The sequence below is a fragment of the Alligator mississippiensis genome, chromosome 4 (genome assembly GCF_030867095.1).
Source record: "Alligator mississippiensis isolate rAllMis1 chromosome 4, rAllMis1, whole genome shotgun sequence".
Taxonomy (NCBI): domain Eukaryota; kingdom Metazoa; phylum Chordata; order Crocodylia; family Alligatoridae; genus Alligator; species Alligator mississippiensis.
In genome coordinates this window covers 139,976,250-139,999,303 of record NC_081827.1, presented here as the reverse complement: position 1 = coordinate 139,999,303, position 23,054 = coordinate 139,976,250, and the positions used below count along the sequence as shown (strand labels likewise).

At 43.6% G+C, this 23,054-nt stretch overlaps 1 protein-coding gene across 5 annotated transcripts in view; it reads right to left on the bottom strand.

The window, feature by feature from the left end:
* The window catches only part of FAR2 (fatty acyl-CoA reductase 2), a 234,737-nt gene that overhangs the window by 2,505 nt on the left and 209,178 nt on the right, over positions 1–23,054 (bottom strand). For all 5 annotated transcript variants that reach the window (XM_059726691.1, XM_019482217.2, XM_019482215.2 and 2 more), the window contains 3 exons: positions 20,582–20,649; positions 5,949–6,120; positions 2,038–2,167 (listed from right to left, as the gene is read on the bottom strand). In XM_059726691.1, the coding sequence (XP_059582674.1) occupies positions 2,038–2,167; positions 5,949–6,120; positions 20,582–20,649 (370 nt within the window). The remainder of the gene's footprint in view (positions 1–2,037; positions 2,168–5,948; positions 6,121–20,581; positions 20,650–23,054) is intronic.

Below are 23,054 nucleotides of genomic sequence, written 5' to 3'. Positions count from 1 at the left end.
AATTAAATACCACAGCTAGATTTTTCAGAAAAAGAACAGGCTGTACAACTTGAGATGCTGATTCTGCTTTGAACTCTTCTTTGAACAAAGCTAGTATCTCATGTTTTCAAAGCCACAAGATTCAAAGGAAGTAACATGCACTGAAAAAATCTTACTTGAACTTTTCCATATAAGTGTTTATTACTTACTGGCCTCTGCTTCAAATTGCATTGTACTCATTTTAAACAGATAGGTATTTGGACAAGGACAAACAGAGATATGTTATTCTATTAATCTGATCTCTATTTCCTGCTTACGTCCTTGTGAGTGGCCATTTGGATGCTCAGTGTCACTAAAGAAAAGTGCAATCATGTTACAAGAGACAGTGTGTTGATGGTTCATCCAAAAATGTCCCTTGAGTTCTCTGGTGTCATACCAGAATTATGTTTCAAGTGGAAATAAATGGACCGGGATCAGAATCAACAGGTCCTTCTGCATAAATAACTAAGCTGGGGAGAGTTACATTATCTTTGGTGTCTGCAGCAAGAAAAATCCAAGAAACAGTTTACTTAGTTGCTTGGCATTGATTTGTCTCATTGCAGTACTAATGGCTCTGTTTAGTTTCATGCATCAAAATTTCAAATGGGAAAGGTATCAGCAATGCTCTCAAAGGATTGAAGGCCTAGCACAGTAAAGAAACAATGTAATGAGTGACCGTTCATTCTGCTCAGGTTTTTAATGCACAGACAACAGGATCAACAAACTGCTTCCACTATTTTAAAGGGCAGTGTGAAAAAAAAAAGAAAAGAAAAAAGACTTCACCCACACATCTTACTACCTGCTTTTGGATCAATTCAAGAACTATGGCATTAGGCCAGCAGTGAGCCAGAAGAGAATGGTGTATAAAGCCAAGGAAAATGGGAAGTTTATCATTACGCATCTATCCTGCAATGACTAAAGTGACTACAGCTCACATAGACCTGCCTGAGCTTGCTCTAAACTATCTAGCTTGAGTTCCATAGTGGCATAAAGCTCAGTGCAAAACATACCCAGAGAGTCATTAGTCTGCACTAATTCTATACATTGCTAGCAGTGTGGAAGTTAGCGAGGTTACAGCTGACTTGAGTATCTACTGTTAGCTGTCAGCATCGTTAGCTGCAGCTGCAATTTGCTGCCCCTCTGTAGAGAGTGCTTGGCTTAAGAATATTCTAACTCCTACAGTAGGAGTATCTGTGGAAATGTTATAAGTAACAAGACTAAGACTGTTTGGTCATGATACCAGGATTATGCTTCAAGTGGAAATAAATGGTTGGTCCAATAAAAGATAGCACCCACAAGAATTCTTGCCTCCCACATATTTCCTGGACCATCATGGCAACAACATTACCTCAACATGACTGAGAAAATAAGGCACAGAAGAGCTACTGTACAAGGGAACACTGAAGCAGAACCTGGTTGGCTGTGGACAGTGAAAGTACTTTGAAAATGGATCTTACAGTTCTTCTCATTACCATTAGCACTGTGCTTCTGGCATCCTTGTTTTTCTAGAGCATTTGTCCATGTGATCACCTTTCCAATGTGGAAGGGATTCAGTGAGACTGTTCTAAGCTGCTGCTGCATGGGAGAGTAGACCAAAGACAGAAATCTCAAGGGACCTATAATTTATTCTAGTTTGCACTCTCTGGAAACATGTCTTTTGGCCTGGGAAAACAGACAACCTGAGAATTCCTTTAATATTTTTTCAAAAGGCTTCTTATAGAATGAAAAAAACATTTTTTAGGGATTTAGCAATCCATCTGCCTCTCTCAAACAACAGTGAAGGAAACATCCTCCTCCTACACTATAGCTAAGGTTCTTGTAAGTCTAGTTAAAAAACACTGGGGGTGGAATAACAAATTATTTCTGTTTCATTCATGGCAGATTTGAATACTGGGGATCCAGAGAACATGCTGTTTGAAAGACTAACCATGCACCAGCTGGAACAGCCTGGGAAACTGGACGTGAACAAAACTTGAGAAGGCAAGCACATTATCCATACAAGTAATACAATATGCTTACTTTCTTGTCCTCTGGACTGAGCTGTCCCATTAACATGTTCATGTTATCTGAGGACCATTCCCAGGACTGAGTGGTGAAATATTCCAGAAGCATCAGATTCTTGTGCAGCCTATCAAGGATCTTCATCATCCTGAAAGACAATGGGAACATCAGAAACATGCAGGGAGTTTGTCCTTATTTGAAAACTGGAGTTCTGTGCAGGCTGACCTGACTCTAAGCAACAAGCAGCTCCTTGGCTCCTCACATTACATTGTTTTTCCCAGGCAAAATGAATATGGGCTTTGGGTCCAGGCATGCAGCAGCAGCATCTCTCTTCAGCAGGCCAGTACCAATTCTAGCTGAGGCCCTGATCCTCTATCCTCAGGAATAGATCTTTGCACTTGCATAGATCACTGTTGACTTAAAGGAGGTTCATTCTCAGGAGAAGGATTGTGTCTATTCCCTCTTCACTCTGGACAATAGGCCACATATACGTGTATTATACCTGTATTTTCTAATGGCACATCTACACTGCCTCTGTGCTGTATGCATGCTGGTTTACTGCTGTGAAGCATACCCTGACCACTGAAGGCAATGCAGCCCCCTTAGGGAGCTACTATGAGCATTACCAAGCAACACACTAAAGACAGAGAGCCTAAGACTGGAACTGGGTACATGGCTCAGGTGATTACACTGCCTCCTTTCCAGAACATGGCTCATACCGCACCAAAGTGAATAGGTAGGGACTACTTCATGATAGCACTCCATGGTATGTCACAGGGACAATGCAGACAGCCCCTTGAAGGCAGCTCCTCTCCTTATAACATGTGGTAGTACTTTTGAACAGTTTCAGTTCTCTAATCTGTGCTTCTTTTCTTAGATGGGATGGGCCTGGTACTAGGACATTGTCAGTCAAGTGCTTGGGCACTGGGGGTTTCATGCAACTGTAACTATTATGTGTCTGAAGGTACCCAAACCCCTTTCTCAGGGAAGGCCAACTCAGCAGGGGAGAAAGACAGTTCAGTGTTTGCAGTGTTGGCTTAGGACTTTGGAAACCCAAGTTCAGGGCTCTGCTCTGCCCTGGGTTCCATTTATCATTTCGTCTTTCTGCCTCCTCTATGTACAATAGGGAGACAACAGCAGTTTTCCACCTTGCAGGGACATCACCATGGGTTCGTCACCATGAGAATCTGAGGCAAAACCAGCAAGTTTTGTGCCCTGGGCAAAGCCCTGCCAAAGAGTCATGTGGTGATGGTGGTTGTGCTGAACACCAGAGAGAGAATGTATACGTGTGGGATGGGCGGGGGGGGGTCAGTCTTATTTGCCCTGGGGACATAGTCCCTGGCTGCTACTACTGCAGGGAAGTGCCCACTTATGGTTGTTGCCTCTGCTGCTACCATGGCATGGACTATTAGGTGTGAAATGCCACAATGGCTTCTCCTCTAATTCAGCACCTGGGGCTGGTGCCCCGCTTGCCCACCTCTTATTAGGCTACTGGTGAGGACAGAAACACTTTACAAGTAGTTGATTAGACAGATGGACTTTGGGAGACAAATGTTTTCAAGGCTGCTGTAATCAACAAATAGGTGCTCAGTCAGATTCAGGAGCATCTATGTCCCCTCTTTACCTCAAGGGGATTACGGGGAAAATAAAGGGATATGTTAATAAGCTGAAAAGCAGAACTGCCTTTCAAGAGAAGTATGCTGAATTGGCCAAAGGGTAGCTATACCATTTGTGAAAACTAATACAAAAGGCTGAGAGCTGGGTCCACTTGGCTTTCTCTATTCATGCATTGTGGCTGCCACCAAGCAAAACAGAGAGGCTCAGATTCTAGTCCACCTATTAGGCACGTCTATGAACTTAGACACTCCAAACCCACAACTGGGGAAGTGAGGACACACTGGAGATGCCCCTCACTGACAATGTTAAGCACTACAGAGACAGAGATCTTGAGAGCAGTAGCAAGGGCATCCTCAGAACATTTTTACCATCTCAACTTTACATCTAGAACATGAAGAACTGGTTAGTCCACACAATTCTTTAGTCTTTGACATCTGCTGAAGGTGTCGAAAAGGGCACCAACTCTGATTCTGGATTTTGTTTTGTGAACACCTGTTCACAGGGACTTAACCAGAGACTGCTAAGTCATTCCTTGCAGTCTGACAGCTGTGGCAGATTACCTTATCTTTAATAACTATGCTGTTCAGAATGTACCGTCTCTCAGGGATATGAACCCTGAAGACCTGTTTTTCAGGTAGCAGGAGAGCAAAACGAGATGTGAACCTGCTTGGTGTCTACTATATTACTAACATACCTGAATAAGTATTTTACAGCCTTATAAGTAGAAAGGGAATTATAAAAAGAGAGAAACAACAATTTGCTAAAACCTTAAACACAGCATTGAGCCCTTTTTGCTTAGCTCAGAGATATACAGGTCCAGAAGGTGGGAGACTTCTCAGCAGGAGAGAATTCTGAATTGCATTTGAAATTAAAATTTGTGTCTGATGCCAATGATAATATTTTTTCTGGAGAGGGATGTAACAGCAGCAATAATAAGACTGAGCACATACCATGCTTTTTTGTATTTCAGTGGAGTTTAGGGCAGGGGTTGGCAAGCTATAACCCATGGGCTGCATCTATTTTCTGGTCCATGGACATGGGGCATTGACAGCATTTAGTAGTAAGGGGCTCCAACTACAGTTGCTCTTCCCATGCCACTACAGGAAAAGCACTGGCTGTGGGCCCTTTCCTTATGCCGCTGCTAGGAAAAGTAGTAGCAGTGGCTGCACATCCACCCACCTGCCTCTGATACAAACTGGATAAGTCTGGGCATGCAGTAGCCTTAAAAGGTTGCTCACTGCTTATCTAGAGGCCTTCTGGATTCCCATAACCTAGGCCTAGTTTTTTTTTTATACTTGTTAGGGGCTGCTTTGCATCTGGGGATAATTGCCTATGCCCCATACCCCATAGCCATGTTCTTTGTCCCAGGAGATGGGGGCAGTGGTGTTGGAGAAGGGGAGGAGACTAGAAGGGGATGTGTACACCATCCTGGAAATTCTGTACAGAAGGTCAACAAAGCCAGCTTTACAGCTGCTTTTAGCTGTTGATGTGGCACAAAATGGCTGTCATGGACCACAGTAATTGGCACATTTTAATAATTCCATTTCCTTTTGTGATTGCTAAACCAGCAACAAGCAGGAAAGAGGCTGAGTTATATTATTTACAGTAGGATTCTCCTGGGTGACAGATGCCCTCATTTCTTTAGTCACAACAATGTCAAGGCTCAGATAACTATCCATGTAAACTTTCCTTTTAAATGCCACGTAGAGCTTATTCACACTCAGAAGCTCATAGCACCATTCCTTCTTTCAGCTACCTGGACCAGCTGAACCCAGAAGACAAATAATTTATTGTAGCTACTGAAAAGCACAAAGCCTTGGGTCCTTGTGCAATGATACAGTTTTATGAGTGCTAGGATAGGGTGAGCAAGCTGCAACGTATAGGACAATAAAACTGGCCCTAAACATAAGCAATGAAAGTAAAAGATGGTCTACCCAGATGTATCATTTAGTGGTTGACCTAGTTTCCCTTTGGGAACTCCCACAGCTGGAATGGAAGGAAAGTCATGCATAAGCCAATTTCCTCCTCCTGGCAGTTTAGGGTGGTCACAAATAGAGAGAATGACTGAGAAGCTGACTATAAAAATCTATGAATACCAGGAAGCAGGAACCCTATATGGGGCTGAGTAGATGCAAAGGAGTGGAGGGTACAGTTCTTTCTGAGTAGCCACCTCAAGTACTGTACTAGACAAGGGAAGATAACTAAGATCTTTAACATATTCTGAGAAAAGCAGCCCAACAGCAGTTGCAAGAGCTTAGAGTTTCATGATCTCTTTAAAATGTAATAATGCTTGGAGCAGTGAATCTTCTCACCTGGGTTTTCTTCCGGTTAGTCTCAAGTACAGATCATAGATCAAGGCTGGAGCCTTATGGCTGACTGCTATCCAGTACCGGTTAATCAGGTAGTTTGAGGTGAGTTGAGCACAGGGTGTTCTGTAAACCTGTTCTAGGGGGTTCCTTTTGAAGGTGGACAAGACGTGGTATTCTGTAAGAGAAGAGAGAACAGATGTTTTAAATTAGACTTTCCTCACATTGAGAACACGCAATGATGAACATGTGGTGTTTCAATTCCTCAACTGCATAAATGAATCTACAGTTTTATGACATAGTGTGTTCAACCTTACAGAAGACTGATACAAAGTGATTCCTAATTCTGTAACTGGACAATCATCTATCTAAATGCACTCAAGATTAGTAGCTATTTGGAAATGTCAAACGCCACTGAGCTTAATGGTCTATGCTTGTAATGCAATAAAGAAACAAATTCTGTTTTATTCATAACCCATAGGTACTCAAAAATCAGAATTAAATGACATTTACCTCACATGCAAAACAGGTGGGAGCAGATTCTCTGCCCTGTTATATAGGGGGGTTCCTCAGATGGCAGAGACTTTGCTGCCACCTTTCCTGACCCCCTGGTGTAAGGGTCATGCATCTCCATGATCCTGGTGGCCTCTGCAGTTGGGTATAAGGCAGAGCAGTCCCTGCTGTTACTGCCCCAGTGGCCTAATATTGGAAGCCTATAGTTGGTTCTTTCACTCCCAAACATTATGAATGAGTCTAGACTCTAGGGCCTATTTAGGTATGATGGCCTGTAATACATTCCATGGTAAGAGAGTAACAAAGTGGCTGCTACAGTATTTACAAGCTTGAAGAACCTTGCTCTTTTTACTTAAAAAAATAGACCTTTACCTGGACAATATTTTCCTAAAAGTTCTGGAAAACTTTGGCATATTAAAAAACAATGTTTGACCATATGTTCAACTGAATTCTTTAAATTATATTTCTCTGTTTCAGACCTCAAACTGTTGCCACACCTCTATCTTCCTCTCTTTCCCCCTCCCTCATTTATCCGACTTTGGAATGTTTTATGGTAAGCAAGAATGTGGGATGAGAAGTTTTCATACAATAGTCATAGTTGTAAAGGCAAGGATTTTTTGGTGGTATCTGTTATTGGACAAATGATATAGTTGGGCAGGATGTTAGACAAGGTTCCAAGCAAAAAGTACCCTTCCTTGGGTCATGGTTCTAAACAAATTTTCTCCGTGTAGTTGAGACTCTGATGATTAAAGACATAAATGAAACACGGGAGTAGGAGGCTAGCGTGTTTAGCGGCCACAATGCAAAGGCACAGAGAGCAAGTGCCATAAATTCTGTGCCTTCTGTAAAGGGCCCAACACTCTTTTGACACTTAATAAATTATAATGAGGCTCATTTATCCCCATTCAACCACTCGTGAATCAGACTGGGATTTTCTGCTCCGACACTCCCGACAAGAGATTTCTCTAAAGATACTCTTTAAATCCAGAATTATCACAAACCCTCAGCTATTCACCAATATTTAAGTCAGAGTTTATTTAGTTTCTTCCTTTCCCAATGGAAAAATCACCAAATTTTATTTGCTGCCACTGACATCCTGGAGCTGTGAGACCATTTTTGATACTGTCTGCAGCAAATGTTTACAGTGTTGGTAAATGCATGGCATAGTCTCAACAGTTTTGGGCCCTTTAATTCTGTAGCTGATAGGAAATGATGTTGAATAGATAACCTATGTGACCTAAAGAAGCAAGGAGACCAGACTGCTTAAGTGGGAAGCAGATAACCTATGAAAGCAGAGGAAGCGGGGGGCTACAACAGATTGGATTTCAAATTACTTAATTGGGCAGTAGGTACTCTGTAAGTAACACCATACATACCATAAACAAGATAAAACCTGGGGAAAATGAGGACATTATAGAACAAACAGACAAACATCATGAAGGGATGAAAACCAGGCCAGGAAAACATCCCGAAGGGGGCAAAAGACATGCCATTGTCAAGATGACCGAGGGGGAAGAAGGGGGCAGATCACCCATAAAAGAGCAAGCAAAAATGAAGACTGTGGACCTTTGCCCCACCTGCCAAGAACTGTGGACTCAAGAGACTCCTGAATGCCTGGCCAGCTGCAGGGAGACACTCTGACTTGGGACTAAGTGAAACTTATGCACGGTTCCTCTTATTTCTGAACATAGGCAAAGTTTTCTGTTGTGCCTGTCTTACGCTTAAAACTGTAAATTACTGTACTCAATAAACGCTCTCTTCAGAGAATGTACTATTCTTGCCCAAGCCATTTTCATTACTTCAGAGCCACCACCTAAGTTCTAACACTAAGTTGGGGAAACATCAGCTCCATCTGCTTTCATTCAAGTCCAAATGTTCATGTGCTGCAAATCCAAGTTTCAATCACAAGCTGACTGGGAAGGCATTTATTTTAGAAGCAGAGCAATCACTTGTTTGGTTTTCCTCCTTTCCCATTTTGCCATTTTTAGCCAGGATAAGGAAAAAAATCATTCTATTTAGAAAATGCATCCCTTGTCATTTGAAATCACAAACAATTCACAGAATTTGGACAAACCAGTGATGCCTGCCTTGCATTTGCTAATTAATGCTTGTAGCAAAACAGCTGCAGCACTGTGCGGTGTAGTACTTCTTGATGTGGACAGCTCATTTATCAGGGGAGACATATGCTTAAACTCCAAAGAAAATTTGGAAAGGCAGGAATAGAGACAGTATTGTTTCAATAAATACCCCAAATGGCTGTTAAACCAACCTTAACATCTCATAAAAGGAGCCTGGGTGATTCATGGAAAAACTGTCTTGTATAATCTAGCATAAATTATGCTACATTATGGTCACAGCTCCTTCTTTCAGTTTTGTAGACTCATTTTAACTTTTTCCTTCAGTTGTACAGAGGTGAGAATATGACCTTTACTCTGTGGAGCTGGCTGCTTTGATGCATCATGTACCAGTATGTGTGTGTTTGTATGGGATACCTAAGGATTTCAAAACATGATCAGCACCTGACATTAGGATCAGATTTTCAAAAGCGGCTGGGTGCCAGAATTTCCATGCAGATTCTTGCAACTGTAAACATGTTTTAAAACAACATATTTAAAGGTCCCTGCAATTTAAATGGAATGCCTTTGTTATGATAAGAGTTGATAACAGCACTTAAATCAGTACAGGAAGGGCAGAAAGATACTCTTGGTGACATAACTATTTTTCAAAAAACTTTTGAAGGGCAAATCCAGAATCCAAAACTGGAAGGGCAGTTAAAGAGAAACTATTTTTCAAATATTTGGCTTTGCTGTGGATGCAATGTGTGGCCCAGATCCTGCTAATTAATCCATATGGACAAACCTGCACACCCAAAACCCCAGTTAAATCAATGGCCTACTGAGAGCCATTGGGATTTAGCTACATAGAATAACTCACAGAATGAAGGCCTACATACCTTTTTGCATATTCCTTCATAGGATTTGTGGATGAGGATTTAGAGCATGTATAATTTTTCCCCCCACATCAACCCTGCTTCATTTAGTGCCCACATCTACAAAAACAACCTCCTTTATTACACCATTACAAATCATCCCTGTATCAGGGCTATTCTGCGCACCAAATGAGGACGGAGTCCTATGGGAAAAAAATAGCACATAATCTTGTAATGAAGAACTGCAGTATAATGCGCAAAGGGAGTGCAAATTAAAGTTGCATATGCAGCATTAATTATGGACGTTCCTAATTTTTTGGGAGTGCTTGATTTGGCAATCTTAATTATGTTCTTATGATGCAATTTTTTTCTGGATATGATAAGACAACAGAGGCAGAGATACAGATACATCTCCAAAAGATTTGCTGAAATCCTACAGCTGACAGTGTTTTTTCACTGCTCCTACTGACCTCTTCCACTGCTTAAACTGAAGCAAGTTCTCAAATTCACTCTAAGCCAGTGGTTCTCAACGTTTTTAGATTTAAAACACCCCTCAGAAAATGCCAGCACCTAGCTTTCATTAATGTTTTTGACTGTGGAAGAATAATAGGGCAATTCTGTTGCAAAGAACACAGAAAGACCACGACAGGTCAGAATGGTTTTGACATTGTGAGATCCTATTCAAATCTCTGGATTTATTTTGTGAATTGTGTAGGTGCTTGCACACCTAACCATGCTAATTTTGCCATAGCACCCTGGTTCCGAATAATTCCTTTAACCTTTCAGTGGGTCAGAATCAGAATTAATTCGGCCCCAGGTAGTTCATCAAGAGAAAACTGGCTGAATCAAAATTTATTTATGTTCACACTGTGAGAACTATATTACAGCTTACCCTGAAAAACTACTTTTGACTGGCAGCTTCAGAACATACCAAGCAGACTGCAGACAGCAAGATTAACCCACTTTGATTTTATTGGCAGGACCTAAATTGCAGCAAAGCAGAACAAACTGCTTTGAGATTAGTTCAGGTGAATGCCTAGTTATCAGGCACAGCCTTATACTACTAGTAATTAATAATAAAGGTACAGCTATATTTTACAAGGTATGGTGTTATTGTGTAAAGGAAATTAAGCAACAATTTAAGCCATGGGACAATCTTACAGTCAAGGCTGGTCTGCATCTGGAAATTTACCAAAATAAGTGTACTTGAGAATTTTTTTTTTCTGGTAAAACCCATCTGGAAATAATTTGAAATGGTAGTGTCCAGATAGAGGCTTCTGCCAACCCCCACCTCCCAATTCTAAAACAGGTATTTTGGTAAATTTTCAGGTATTAGGAGGCCCTTAGAACAAAACAGGGAGCAAAGGAAGAACAGAATTGAAGGAAGGGTTTAGAGGAAAGGCATTAGCCTCAAGATATTGTGCCTCTATTTATCTGTGTTTGCTGTAAAGGCTTTGAACTGGTAGAACAGAATTTGGCCAAAAGCGAGGAAAAACAATGCCAGATTTTCATCTGCTACCATCAGCACAGGTCCGTGGAACTAGGCCAAGGGTCTGGGGGTTACTTTAACAGTTACATTGAATGGCCCAAATTTGTCTTTAACTGGAATTCTTCCAGGGTTGAACATAGACATAGAAGCTTTGGATCCCCACAGTCTGCTATTTATAGGGGGTTACTTTGAACTGCTTTAACTATTTGGTGAAAAGAAAATATAGCTCACCAAAGACATGCAACTGGTCTCAAAAACAAAATGCCAACAGAACTGCAGGCTTCATTCAATCCCATTTATACTGTATGTCAGAGATTCTCTACAATCATGGCAAAATGACACCCACCTCAAAGGCAGTAAAATCACTGAATATATTGCCTCTATTCTTGAATTAATCTCACAGCTGAATTTGGTTTAATAAATGGGCCATATTTTGCAACCCCAATGACATTGCTGAACTGTTCTAGCTGAAATTAAAAACAAAACAAACAAACAAACAAAACCCCCAAAACAGCCCCATGGCAAACTTTTGCCTGAAAGTCTCAACCAAACCCTTAAAGTTTGGCCAAGTTATATGCAACGGGGTCTTATAATGGGAAGGATAATCTACTTTGATGGTAGATAGTACTTCCTGCTTTTGAATAATGACTTACTGGGAGATCTTTTAACTGTTCTCCACAGCGGATTCAGATTAGACCTCCTGGTCTGGTTGTACAATGCAGGAATCTATTAGAAGTACATGCCTCATGTCCTGTGGCTTGGGATACAATACAAACCTAATACATTTATGATTCTCAAACTTTTTTGACTCAGGACACCCCATGTTAGATTCAAGGCACCCTTCAGAAAATGCCAGCTATTAGCTTTCAATCATTTCAGTAAGTTAGGACATGCATGTTGGTGGTTTCAGAAGCATGCATGTATTCTTATTAATAGGAAAAAGGTAGAAGGTCCATTTGGGAACTGGGTACTTTCTTCTGAAGATTTTACACAGTAATTCATATCTATTACTGTGGTGAATCCATTCTAAACTTCTTCTTAAGCACCACAGCTTCATTCCATACAGGTCTCTGCTCTCAGATCTACACTGCAAATTTCCATTCAGTGTTCTGCACTCATCTCCTGGCACACTCCTCACACTCCTAGTGATCTCAATGGGAATTCTGTGCACTAGAGGGTGTCAGGGACTCTTATCAAGCAGGCCTAGCTTGAGTTACCACACCTTCCCCTCATTCCTGGCTAAAGAGATTGCCCCAGTTCTCTGCAGTCAGACTGGCTCCTCTTAAACACATCTGCAGCCTCAGTCTGTTTTGACAAGCCCCATGTTCACTGCTCTCCCAACTTCTGACTTGAGTTTTGCCTAACCCTGATCTTGGATCTCCCCTGAATCTTGGTGCTGGCCCTATTCTCTGGTTTACCTGGCATCCTGACTTGGCTTGGCTGCTTTGACCCTGATCTGAGCTCTTCCCTGGAACTTGGCACCCCAGCTTCTAACCTTGGTTTTCAGAGAATCAGAAAATCAGGGTTGGAAGGGACATCAGGAGGTCATCTAGTCCAACCCCCTGCTCAAAGCAGGTCCATCCCCAATTAGATCATTAGATCATCCCAGCCAAAGCTGTCAAGTCTTAAAAACCTCCAAGGATGGGGAGTCCATAACCTCTCTGAGTAACCTGTTCCAGTGTTTTATTACCCTCCTAGTGAGAAAATTCTTCCTAATATCTAACCTAAACTTCCCTTGCTGCAACTTGAGACTGTTGCTCCTTTTTCTGTCATCAGCCACCACTGTGAACAATGTGGCTCCATCCTCTTTGAAACCACCGTTCAGGTAATGGAAGGCTGCTATTAAATCCCCTCTCAATCTTCTCTTCTCTAGACTAAATAAGCCCAGTTCCCTCAGTCTTTCCTCATAAACCATGTGCCCCAGCCCTCTCACCATTTTCATTGTCCTCCACTGGATTCTCTCCACATCCACACAGAAAGGTCCACATCTTTTCTGTAGTGGGGGCCCAAAACTTAACACAGTACTCCAGACATGGCTTCACCAGTGCCAAATAGAGGGGAATAATCACTTCCCTTGACCTGCTGGCAACACTCCTACCAATGCAGCTCTGTATGCTGTTAGCCTTCTTGGCAACAAAGGCGCATTGTTGGCTCATATTCAGCTTATTGTCCACTGTAAGCCCTTAGGTCCTTTTCTGCAGAGCTGCTGCCCAGCCAGTCAGCCCCCAGCCTGTACTGGTGCATGGGACTGTTCTGTCCTAAGTGCAGGACTTTGTGCTTGTCTTTGTTGAATCTCATGAGATTTCTCTAGGCCCTATCCTCCAATTTTTCTAGGTCACTCTGAATTCTAGCCCTACCCTCCAGTGTATCTACTACAGTTTAACTTGATAAATCTGGCATGCTCAGGACCGAGCACCTACCAGAAATGTGAATTTTCTGGATTTCTGAAACCAGAGCAGCAGCTGGTCCAGGAACAGTGGCTGCACGCAGAGCAGCAGCTGCAGGGTGATGGATGGTAGCGGGAGCTGCCATGTGCAAGCTTCCCCCTCTGGCTGCTGGTACTCCCTGATGTAGTTTATTTAAAAAAAAAAGTGCCAGATTTTCAAGAATTCCAGATTTTTGATATCCAGATTTATGAGGTTATACTCCCCCCAGCTTGGTGTCATCTTGGACTAGATTCACAGACTATAAAGCTGGAAAGGACCTCAGAAGATCATCAGGTCCAGCCCTCTGCACTAGGCATGAAAGACAACTGGGGGTCAGATGACCCCAGCGAGGTGACAGGCCAGTCTCCTCTTGATTTCCAGGGAAGGAATTTGCACCACTTCTGGAAGAAGCTTGTTCCATTCCATCTCTCAGATCTCTCCTCTTGGCTCCCCTGGAACTTGGTCCCATACTCTCCACTCTACCAACCCAGAGCCTGACCTGATGCTCCCAGAGCAATAACCTGTTTTCCACCCCGCTGACCTCCTACTTGCCCCTTAAGGCCTATGCACAGGCACGGCCACCTATGGCCTGACTGAATTCTCACAGAGGGAGATCACCAGTGTCAATCAGAGAGGGTATTGCTCTTAGTATCATTTCAAAGAACTGCACACTCACTAACTTTGCTTTGTGCCTCAGAATGTGACTGGATGGAGCTGATCCTCTCAGAAAGACAAGCATCTGCTGCAGAGGGATGATTTCAGTTACAATGCACTCCTTTACCATCATTCTCATTGGTAAAAATAAGGTGAAAATAAATCAGAAAAAAAAGAGGGCAAATGGAGGCATTATAAAGGCTATGACCTTGTCTAGCTTTACAAGGACACTTTTGTATTTGCTACTTTAAATGTCATTACAGAATATCTGGCTTTCAGAAGTCCTGGAAACTGACTAAATTTTCCAGTAGTCCAGCCAGGAAGTCCAGCCTCTTTTCCTCAATTTGTGCCAAATACCACATAATTTCCCATCAAAATTATTTCAGGAGCTTGTTTGATTTTATTTCAGGACATCCACTCCCTAATGACTTTTATTTGATATCTTTGGCAATCCCTTGCAGTTGAGGATGATCGTCTTTCATGATTATCTTATCTGTGTGTCCAAGGATGGCTGATAAGACCTAGCTGAGATCGACAGACTCTACTTTGTCTTGGACACGTGTTTCTCTGTGGGTTGGGCGGTGCTGGATTCTTGATTTGGTCCATGGCACACTGTTACTGCCACTCCCACTTTTCCATCTCCTGTTGTTGTTGTGAGGTTTCAAAGTACTGAGATCCCTGAAGCAGACTCTGCCTCCATTTGGGGTGACCCTGGGCAAGGCTAAAAAGAAAGGCCTACAAAGGATGGAGGATGGGAGTCACCTCCAAGGAGGATTATTCTGCACTGGTCCGGTCCTGTAGGGAGCAGACCAGGAAAGCCAAGGCTGCAACTGAACTCCAGCTAGCTTTGAGCATCAAGGACAATAAAAAGTCCTTTTTCAGATATGTGGGGAGCCGGAGGAAAAGCAGGGGCAACATTGGACCCCTGCTGAACCAGATGGGGCAACTGACAACTGACGCCCAGGAAAAAGCCAACCTATTAAATAGGTACTTTGCATCAGTCTTTCATCAGCCCCATGGGACGCCCATGCCCGCTACGGGACAGGGAAGTCTGGGTGAGGGTGATCCCCTGCCCTCCATTAATGCTGACTTTGTGAAGGAACATCTTGAGAAGCTGGATACCTTCAAGTCAGCCGGCCCTGACAATCTTCACCCCAGGGTACTCAAGGAGCTGGCGAGCATCATAGCCCAGCCTCTAGCGCGGATCTTTGAAAACTCTTGGCGCTCTGGTGTAGTGCCCGAAGACTGGAAGAAGGCCAATGTGGTGCCTATGTTCAAGAAAGGGAGGAAAGTGGATCCGGCTAACTATAGGCCCATCAGCCTGACTTCTATCCCGGGGAAGATCTTAGAAAAGTTTATTAAAGAGGCCATCTTTAATGGACTGGCTGATGTCAACATTTTAAGGGATAGCCAGCACGGGTTTGTTGCGGGTAGGTCTTGCTTGACCAATCTCATTTCCTTCTACGACCAGGTGACCTATCACCTGGACAAGGGAGAAGAGATTGATGTCATATATCTTGACTTCAAAAAAGCCTTCAATCTGGTTTCCCATGATCACCTCTTGGAGAAACTGGCCAATTGTCGCCTTGGGTCCTCCACGATCCACTGGCTGGAAAATTGGCTCCGGGGTCGGACTCAGAGGGTAGTAATTGATGGAAGTCACTCATCGTGGTGTCCTGTGACCAGTGGGGTCCCCCAAGGCCCTGTCCTTGGACCCATACTGTTCAACATCTTCATTAATGACGTGGACACTGGAGTCAGAAGCGGACTGGCCAAGTTCACCAATGACACCAAACTTTGGGGCAAAGCATCCACACCAGAAGACATGCAGGTGATCCAGGCTGACCTGGACAGGCTCAGCAAGTGGGCGGACTAGAATCTGATGGTGTTCAACGCCGATAAATGCAAGGTTCTCCACCTTGGCAAGAAAAACCCGCAGCATCCTTATAGGCTCAGCAGTGCTATGTTGGCTAGCACTATGGAAGAAAGAGACTTGGGGGTCATCATTGACCACAAGATGAACATGAGCCTGCAATGCGATGCTGCGGCTAGTAAAGCGACCAAAACACTGGCTTGCATCCATAGATGCTTCTCAAGCAAATCCCGGGACGTCATTCTCCCCTTGTACTCGGCCTTAGTGAGGCCGCAAGTGGAGTACTGTGTCCAGTTTTGGGCTCCGCAATTCAAAAAGGATGTGGAGAAGCTTGAGAGAGTCCAGAGAAGAGCCACGCGCATGATCAGAGGTCAGGGAAGCAGGCTCTACGATGACAGGCTGAGAGCCCTGGGGCTCTTTAGCCTGGAAAAGCGCAGGCTCAGGGGTGATCTGATGGCCACCTACAAGTTTATCAGGGGTGACCACCAGTATCTGGGGGAACGTTTGTTCACCAGAGCGCCCCAAAGGATGACGAGGTTGAATGGTCACAAACTACTACAAGATTGTTTCAGGCTGGACATAAGGAAGAATTTCTTTACTGTCTGAGCCCCCAAGGTCTGAAACAGCCTGCCACCGGAGGTGGTTCAAGCGCCTTCATTGAACACCTTCAAGACAAAACTGGATGCTCATCTTGCTGGGATTCTATGACCCCAGCTGACTTCCTGCCCTTTGGGCAGGGGGCTGGACTCGATGATCTTCCGAGGTCCCTTCCAGCCCTAATGTCTATGAAAATCTAAAATCTAAGTCTCCCATGTGTTGACACTGATGTTGCATTTTTTTAAGTTGGCCTTGAAGACATCACTGAAGTGCTTTCTCTGCCCTCCTCTTGAGCGTACGCCTTGGCTGAGCCGGAAGAATAAAATTTGCTTCAGGAGTCTGGAGTCAGATGTCTGGATGACATGGCCGGCTCAACAAAGTTGATGTTGGATGATCATCACCTCAATACTTGTGATGTTTGCTTGTAGGAGGATGCTAACATTGGTGCATCTGTCTTCCCAATGGATTCAAAGGATGTTCTGCATGCAGCATTGATGTTATTTCTCCAACAACTTTAGAAGTCTCCTGCACATTGTCCATGTCTCAGCTCTATACAGCAAGGTGGGGATCATGACTACTTGATCAACCACAAGCTTGGTTTTGGATCTGATGCTGCAATCTTTGAACACTTGTTTCTTCAGGCATTCAAAGGCTGCACTTCCTCATTTGAGGTGATGTTGGATTTCTTTGTTGATGTCAGTTGTCTGTGAGAAATGGCTTGCATAGTGTGGGAAATAAATATTCTCCAGAGTCTTACCACGGATCTGGATTACCAGAGCTGGGACCTGTTCATTAGGAGCTTGTTGGTGGAGGACCTTAGCCTTCTGAATATTAAGTGTCAGTCTCATTTTCTTGTATGCCTTGGTAAAGATGTCAATAATTGCCTGAAGGTCTGTTTTTGAGTAAGAACACACTACTGCATCATCAGTGTACTGGAGCTCAATGATTGAGGTCAGCATATTCTTGGTTTTGGCTTGAAGTTGGCTGAGGTTAAACAGCTTACCATCCATTCTTTGATATACCAGTTGATCAAATCTCATTTTGGGATGTTAGTAAGATTTCATCCACCACCTTACTCTGAAAATGTGACCACAGATTCTCTGTTGCCTCACTGAAGCAAGACATCGGTGATAGAAGAGACTAAGTGGGCTGAGTTCTAGCCTGCACTTCTGGGTGGGGGGCTCCGTGTGAGCAGGTGTTGATATAAATAGTTGCTGTACGTAGTTCAATAACTAGGATAACTAGATTCCCTTTTCATCCCATGGGAAGATGGCAGTCCGGGCCTAGCACCAGGGGTGGGCAATCGCTTGGGCTGAGGACCTGGAGGGCCACTTAGGGAGTTTTGGTGAGCTGTGGTGGGTCAGGTCAGCACACTCCTGTCCCCACCCTGCCTACAGTAGCTCACCAAAACTCCCTAACTGGCTCTGCCCCATGCTCGGCCAGGCGCATAGGATGGGGCTATGGGCAAATGGCATCTGAGAGTGGGACGAGCGAGCTGGACCAGGATCGAGACTGGGATCACAGGGCTGTGACAGTGCAGGGATGGGGCCCAGGGCAGCGCTCCCCACACAACACTGCAATGGGTGCTGGTTCCCCAGGCGGGGGTGTGCAGGGAGCGGATTGCAGCTTTGCCCTGGGCCATGTACTACCATGGCCCGGCAACCTCGATTTTGGCCCCAGCCCTCCCTGCCTGCTTACAGCCCCATCCCACCTGAGCCAGTCTCCATGGAGACCCTGGCCAACCACTCCAGGTGCCCCGGTGGTGGGTGTGGGGCAGACAGGCCAGGGTGTCCAGGCAGTGGGCCCATGTCCAGTGTTGGAGACTGGCACCAGCAGCTGAAAGGAGCAACCACTACATGGGCTGCCGGGAAGTGAGTCCAACACCTACACCATCCCAGCCCTGCTGTGTGCCTGGGAGTCTTAGGACCAGCTGCATGTGGCACAGCCTGGGCTGCCCCATGTACTTGGGCTGGGTGGAGGCTAGAGACCTGCCACAGGCCAGATAAAATACCTTGGTGGGCCAATCTGGCCAATGGGCTGTATTTTTACCCACCCTGGGCTAGAGTCTGATCCCTGACTGGCTGATCTGTTTTTTTTTTTTATAGTGGGAGAGCATGGGCAACCCAAAGCTGCCTGCAATGTCCAGCTGCCCCAGGCTGGGGCTCTGAAGGCCTGCACACCCTGAGAATTCCTGGGCAGAATTGGGCCCCTTAAAGCTTGGGAACACCTGCCTCACTTTTCCTGCTCACCCAGATGTGTCCCAGAGATCTACTGGGAGATGTGTCTTGGTAAGCAGGGAAAGTTGTGGTTTTTCTGCTTACCCAGATGCATTCCTGGGGCCTCCATGGTGTCTCTGGGTAAGTGCAGAACTACAGGGCTTCATCCCAACATGGGGCACATGTTTGTAAGTGGGTGTTCCCTTCTTGCAGACATATGCCAGGGGAAGCCTTTTGCAGGGGATTTCTCTGGCATGCAGCTGAAAATGTGGAAGGGGGGCCCCTAATGAGAGTTCCTCCTCATGCTTGCAGATGCACACCAGTGAAATCCCTTGCAAAAGGATTCCTCCAGTGTGCATAGCTGTGCCCTGGCATGGGATGCATGCCTGCAGGTGGGGAAGGGGAACTGCTATGGGAGTTCCCCCATCTGTGCTTGCAGATATCCACTGGGGAAATCCCCTACAGGAGATTCCCCCACTCTCCAACACAGGCAGGCATGTCTGCAAGCAAGGGAAATCCAGGTCTACAAGCAGGGTGTGGCACCTGGCAAGGTCTGTAGACATCTATATAGAGCACAATCAGCTCTGCTGCAACATGTTGTGGCACAGCATGCTCCACAGACAATGTCTGTTTCCAGCCTGAGAGAGCTGGGGAAAGAGAAAAGGTGGTCTTAGAGCAGAAAGGGAGCTGGAGGACAGAGAAAAGTCCTAGGGAGGATAGAGTAGAGAGAACAGAATAGTCCCAGGGAAGACAGACTGGAGTCTGAGGAAGGACAGAAGGAACAGGAATGGCATAATAAAGACTGTTTCTTTGGAGAGGAATTGTCTACTGTGTTGTTTGGGATGTTGACATTTCAACCCTACCTTGACATCCTTGAAGAAGAAAATACCCCCTCTCCCCAGGAGCTGACTAAAACAAAGGAGCTCTTTGAAGTGGGGGGTCTGCATTACAAAAAGTTCAAAAAGACCATAACAGGTGAGAATATTTTTTACACTATGGATTCCTACTTGAAATCTCTGGGTTTATCTTGTGATGCTGTGTAGGTGCTTGCACACCTAATGATGCAAATACCGTGTGGCACTCTAACCTTGTCTGGCTACGGTGCCATGACACTCCAGTTAAGAATCACTGTTCTAGAGTAATGATACCAAGAGTCACATCATTTGCATCACCCGTCTTAGAATGAGCCCACATTTAAAACATTTCACCCAAAGAAAAAAAAGATTATGGAGCTAATTTGAATATTTCTGTTGACCAGATCCTTTTACTGAAAGGCATACCATTTAAAATTAAGTCTTTGATTGCTAGGTTCTTCTATGAGCCAAAGACTGTCTGTAAAAATACAAAGCAAAAGCAACTGCATTTTTCCTAAGTATACTAGCTTTTGCTGCTCTGGGAAGTAGACCTGTCTTTGGACCATCATTCACTTTAGCTCTCAGATTGTATTTAAACAAACCAAAAGAAAAGAAGAAGAAAACAATTTGGGTGTGGAATCTTTCTCTGGAACCAGAAGTGTTTATCTTTATTTTGGTAGCTTAACTAGAGGTGAGTGAGCATGGCACCAGACCTAGGCATGAGAATGGTGGCTTCTGCCAGCTCAGCTGCCACCACTGTCTAAAGCACAAAAATTGCTTGTTATACTTCTGCTTTGCTTCTTTTTTATAGTCTTCAAGATCCAACAGGAATAATTTTGGTGCTTAAAATTTAGGAAGTGCTTCCATTCATTCCTGAATAGGGATGGGATTACTCACTTGCTTAAAATCCAGCAAGTGCTTAAGTGCTTTGCTGAAGTGAGGCCTAAATCCTGACCTGTGAAAGCTCTGTAAAGAGCTTGCAGTTCAGCCATGAACTGTTACATGACTTATACATGGTGAGCACAGTGACAGCTGAAATCAGGAATGGCATTGACAACCTATACTCTCATCCTTTAGTTAGAACTTACCCATCTCTCCCCAAGAGAAGGGGTTGATCCCACCTGTTGTACAGTTGTACACCATCATGTTTTTTGGTCTGTAAAATAAATGGATTTAGAAAAAGAAGCAAATTAAAAATGATGAAAAAGAAATAGAAACAATTATCCTGAAAGCGAAGGGGATTGGAACAAAATTTAACTGTAATATTTCAGTGTTCAGATCTTGTTTTTAGTCTCACTGACTTTAATGGGCTTCTAAGATGCAAATGTGAGCAGTCATTAGCCCTATGTATTTTAATCTAAGATAAATAAATAACAGCTAGGAAAATATCTTCTAACAATACCTTACACGTATGTAGGGTCTTTCATCCTCAACACAACATACACAATGCGGCACTAAAGGAATGCAGCCATCTCTGTGGTGGAAGGGGACAACCAGCCAGGGAAATGTCTACAATAGCAGGTTGATGGCATATGTTGCTCAAGAATGTCAAACCCTCTGATTGACTTCAGTGGGAATTAGGTATCTATCTTACATAAAACCCATTTGAAAATCCCACAATATATCTACTCTTTAGATGGCTAATCAATGGATTTCAAGGAATCTAAATAGCCTTAAAAAATTAAAGCCTAAATGCCTTAGTTACTTTTGTAAAATGGACTTAGAACCTTTGAAAATGTTATTTTTAGTCTTTAATGAAAAATCTGGAGAGAGGACAATCTTACTTTTTACATGACATTCAATGATCTGCACTTTAATTGTTCAGTATAGAATCAATGACCATATAAACAAAAACATATAGCAAACAAGAACAGATTTAAATATAACTGAGATTAAATAGTTGTTAAGGCAAAAGTAGTTTAAAAACCATACTGTGGATTATTAAGAGCATGACATTATCAACCCATAAAATAATGACCTTAAAAGGGTTTGTTCTATGTAGAAATAGAAAGTGCAATTAAAAACTAGGTTTAAATCAAACCCAGCCAGAAAATCTACACAGCAGTTAAAAAAAAATGGAATTAAGAAATAATAAATTTGGCTTGTCATAAATTATCTATATTTCAGTAATTTAAACTGTAAAACAGTAAATAGAAGTTTTAATATTGTATCAAATGGGGACCTACCTCCCTGCAGAGCCCATAGGACCTACAGCAGACCCCAACAGGGGTGATCAAAAAGCCTCTGAAAGCAGGGAGTACTTACCTTCAAGATAGGAGCTGAAGCGATGCGTGCTGGTGCTGCATTTTAAAAGCTCCCTGTCAGCCTCTGGTGCCACCATGGGACATTTAAAAGGCACTCAGAGTGCTGGCATGAGGAGAGGTGGAACTGCCCCCAAAGTTGCAGGGACTGGGGCAGGAACAGCCTCGGAGCACTGAGGCATATCAGTGTTGGATCCGTGAGGGCTCATCAAGCACAGAGCAAAGGAGGCTCTATTAAGATGAAAGCTGAGGAGCAGTGCCTTCACCCGTTTCTTAAAGTATCTTTTCTACAGAGCTTAGATTACTGAAACCCAGGAGGAACATTGGGCTCAAACTGAAGCAACACCTCCAGAGTGGAGGCTTTCTTAGTTTTGTTTCCTCTTTTTTTCTCTCTCTGTTTCTTTTCATTATTATAAATGGTCCAGTGAGGATGCAAAGGCCAGGACAGACCCAGCTCTTTATCACTGGCCCACTACAAAGAGTAACTCTTTATGTACAGGGCTCAGGGACTGACCTAAAAAGGGCTTAGAAAGAAATCCACCAGGATTGCTCTAGATCAGGACTGGACCTGGTCAGAGTATTGCATCATATCAAGACACCTCAACAATGAGGGCTGGTGTGTGGCTAGGGAGTAGGGAAGGTGGAGCCCCAGGGTCAACTGCTCCTCAAACTGTGAGTACCTGGAGCAGGAACTTCTTCATTTACACCACTGAACCCCTCTTTTGAATTTGTTTCCATCAAGTCGTGGCAGGCGAGTCGAGGGGAGTACAACCTGCTTAGGGTATGTGGTCAAGGACTTGAACAGCTAGTGGGAGCATTACAAATATACACCACTTTTGATTTATCATACAGTTCTTCTTGATATATTGGAGATAATTTCTCCAAGGTGAAGTCATAGACATATTAAATATTTATAAATAATTTACATAAAATGCAATTTTTGCTAGACCCGTGGACCATACACACATTACTGAAGAATTATGAATCTAGCCTCCAATTTTCACAAGAAACTCCTTTTGCTAGCATATACAACTTTGCTTCTGTTTGTTTTTGAGTGAAAGTTGCATAATAATATACAAAACAAATCACATCTTTATTGAATATCCTCAAGTCCCATGTACCTGATGTGTAAAGCTTCACGTACTCTCAACTACAGAAAATATTACCAAAATCTTCATCTCTCGCCCAGCTGACTATGTCTCCTTGAAGTGAGGCCTCATGCCTCAAAAATAAAATTTAAATAGGGAGCAATATGGTTCAAACAAGATTGATTATGGTCTAATGCAGTAATTGTCAACCA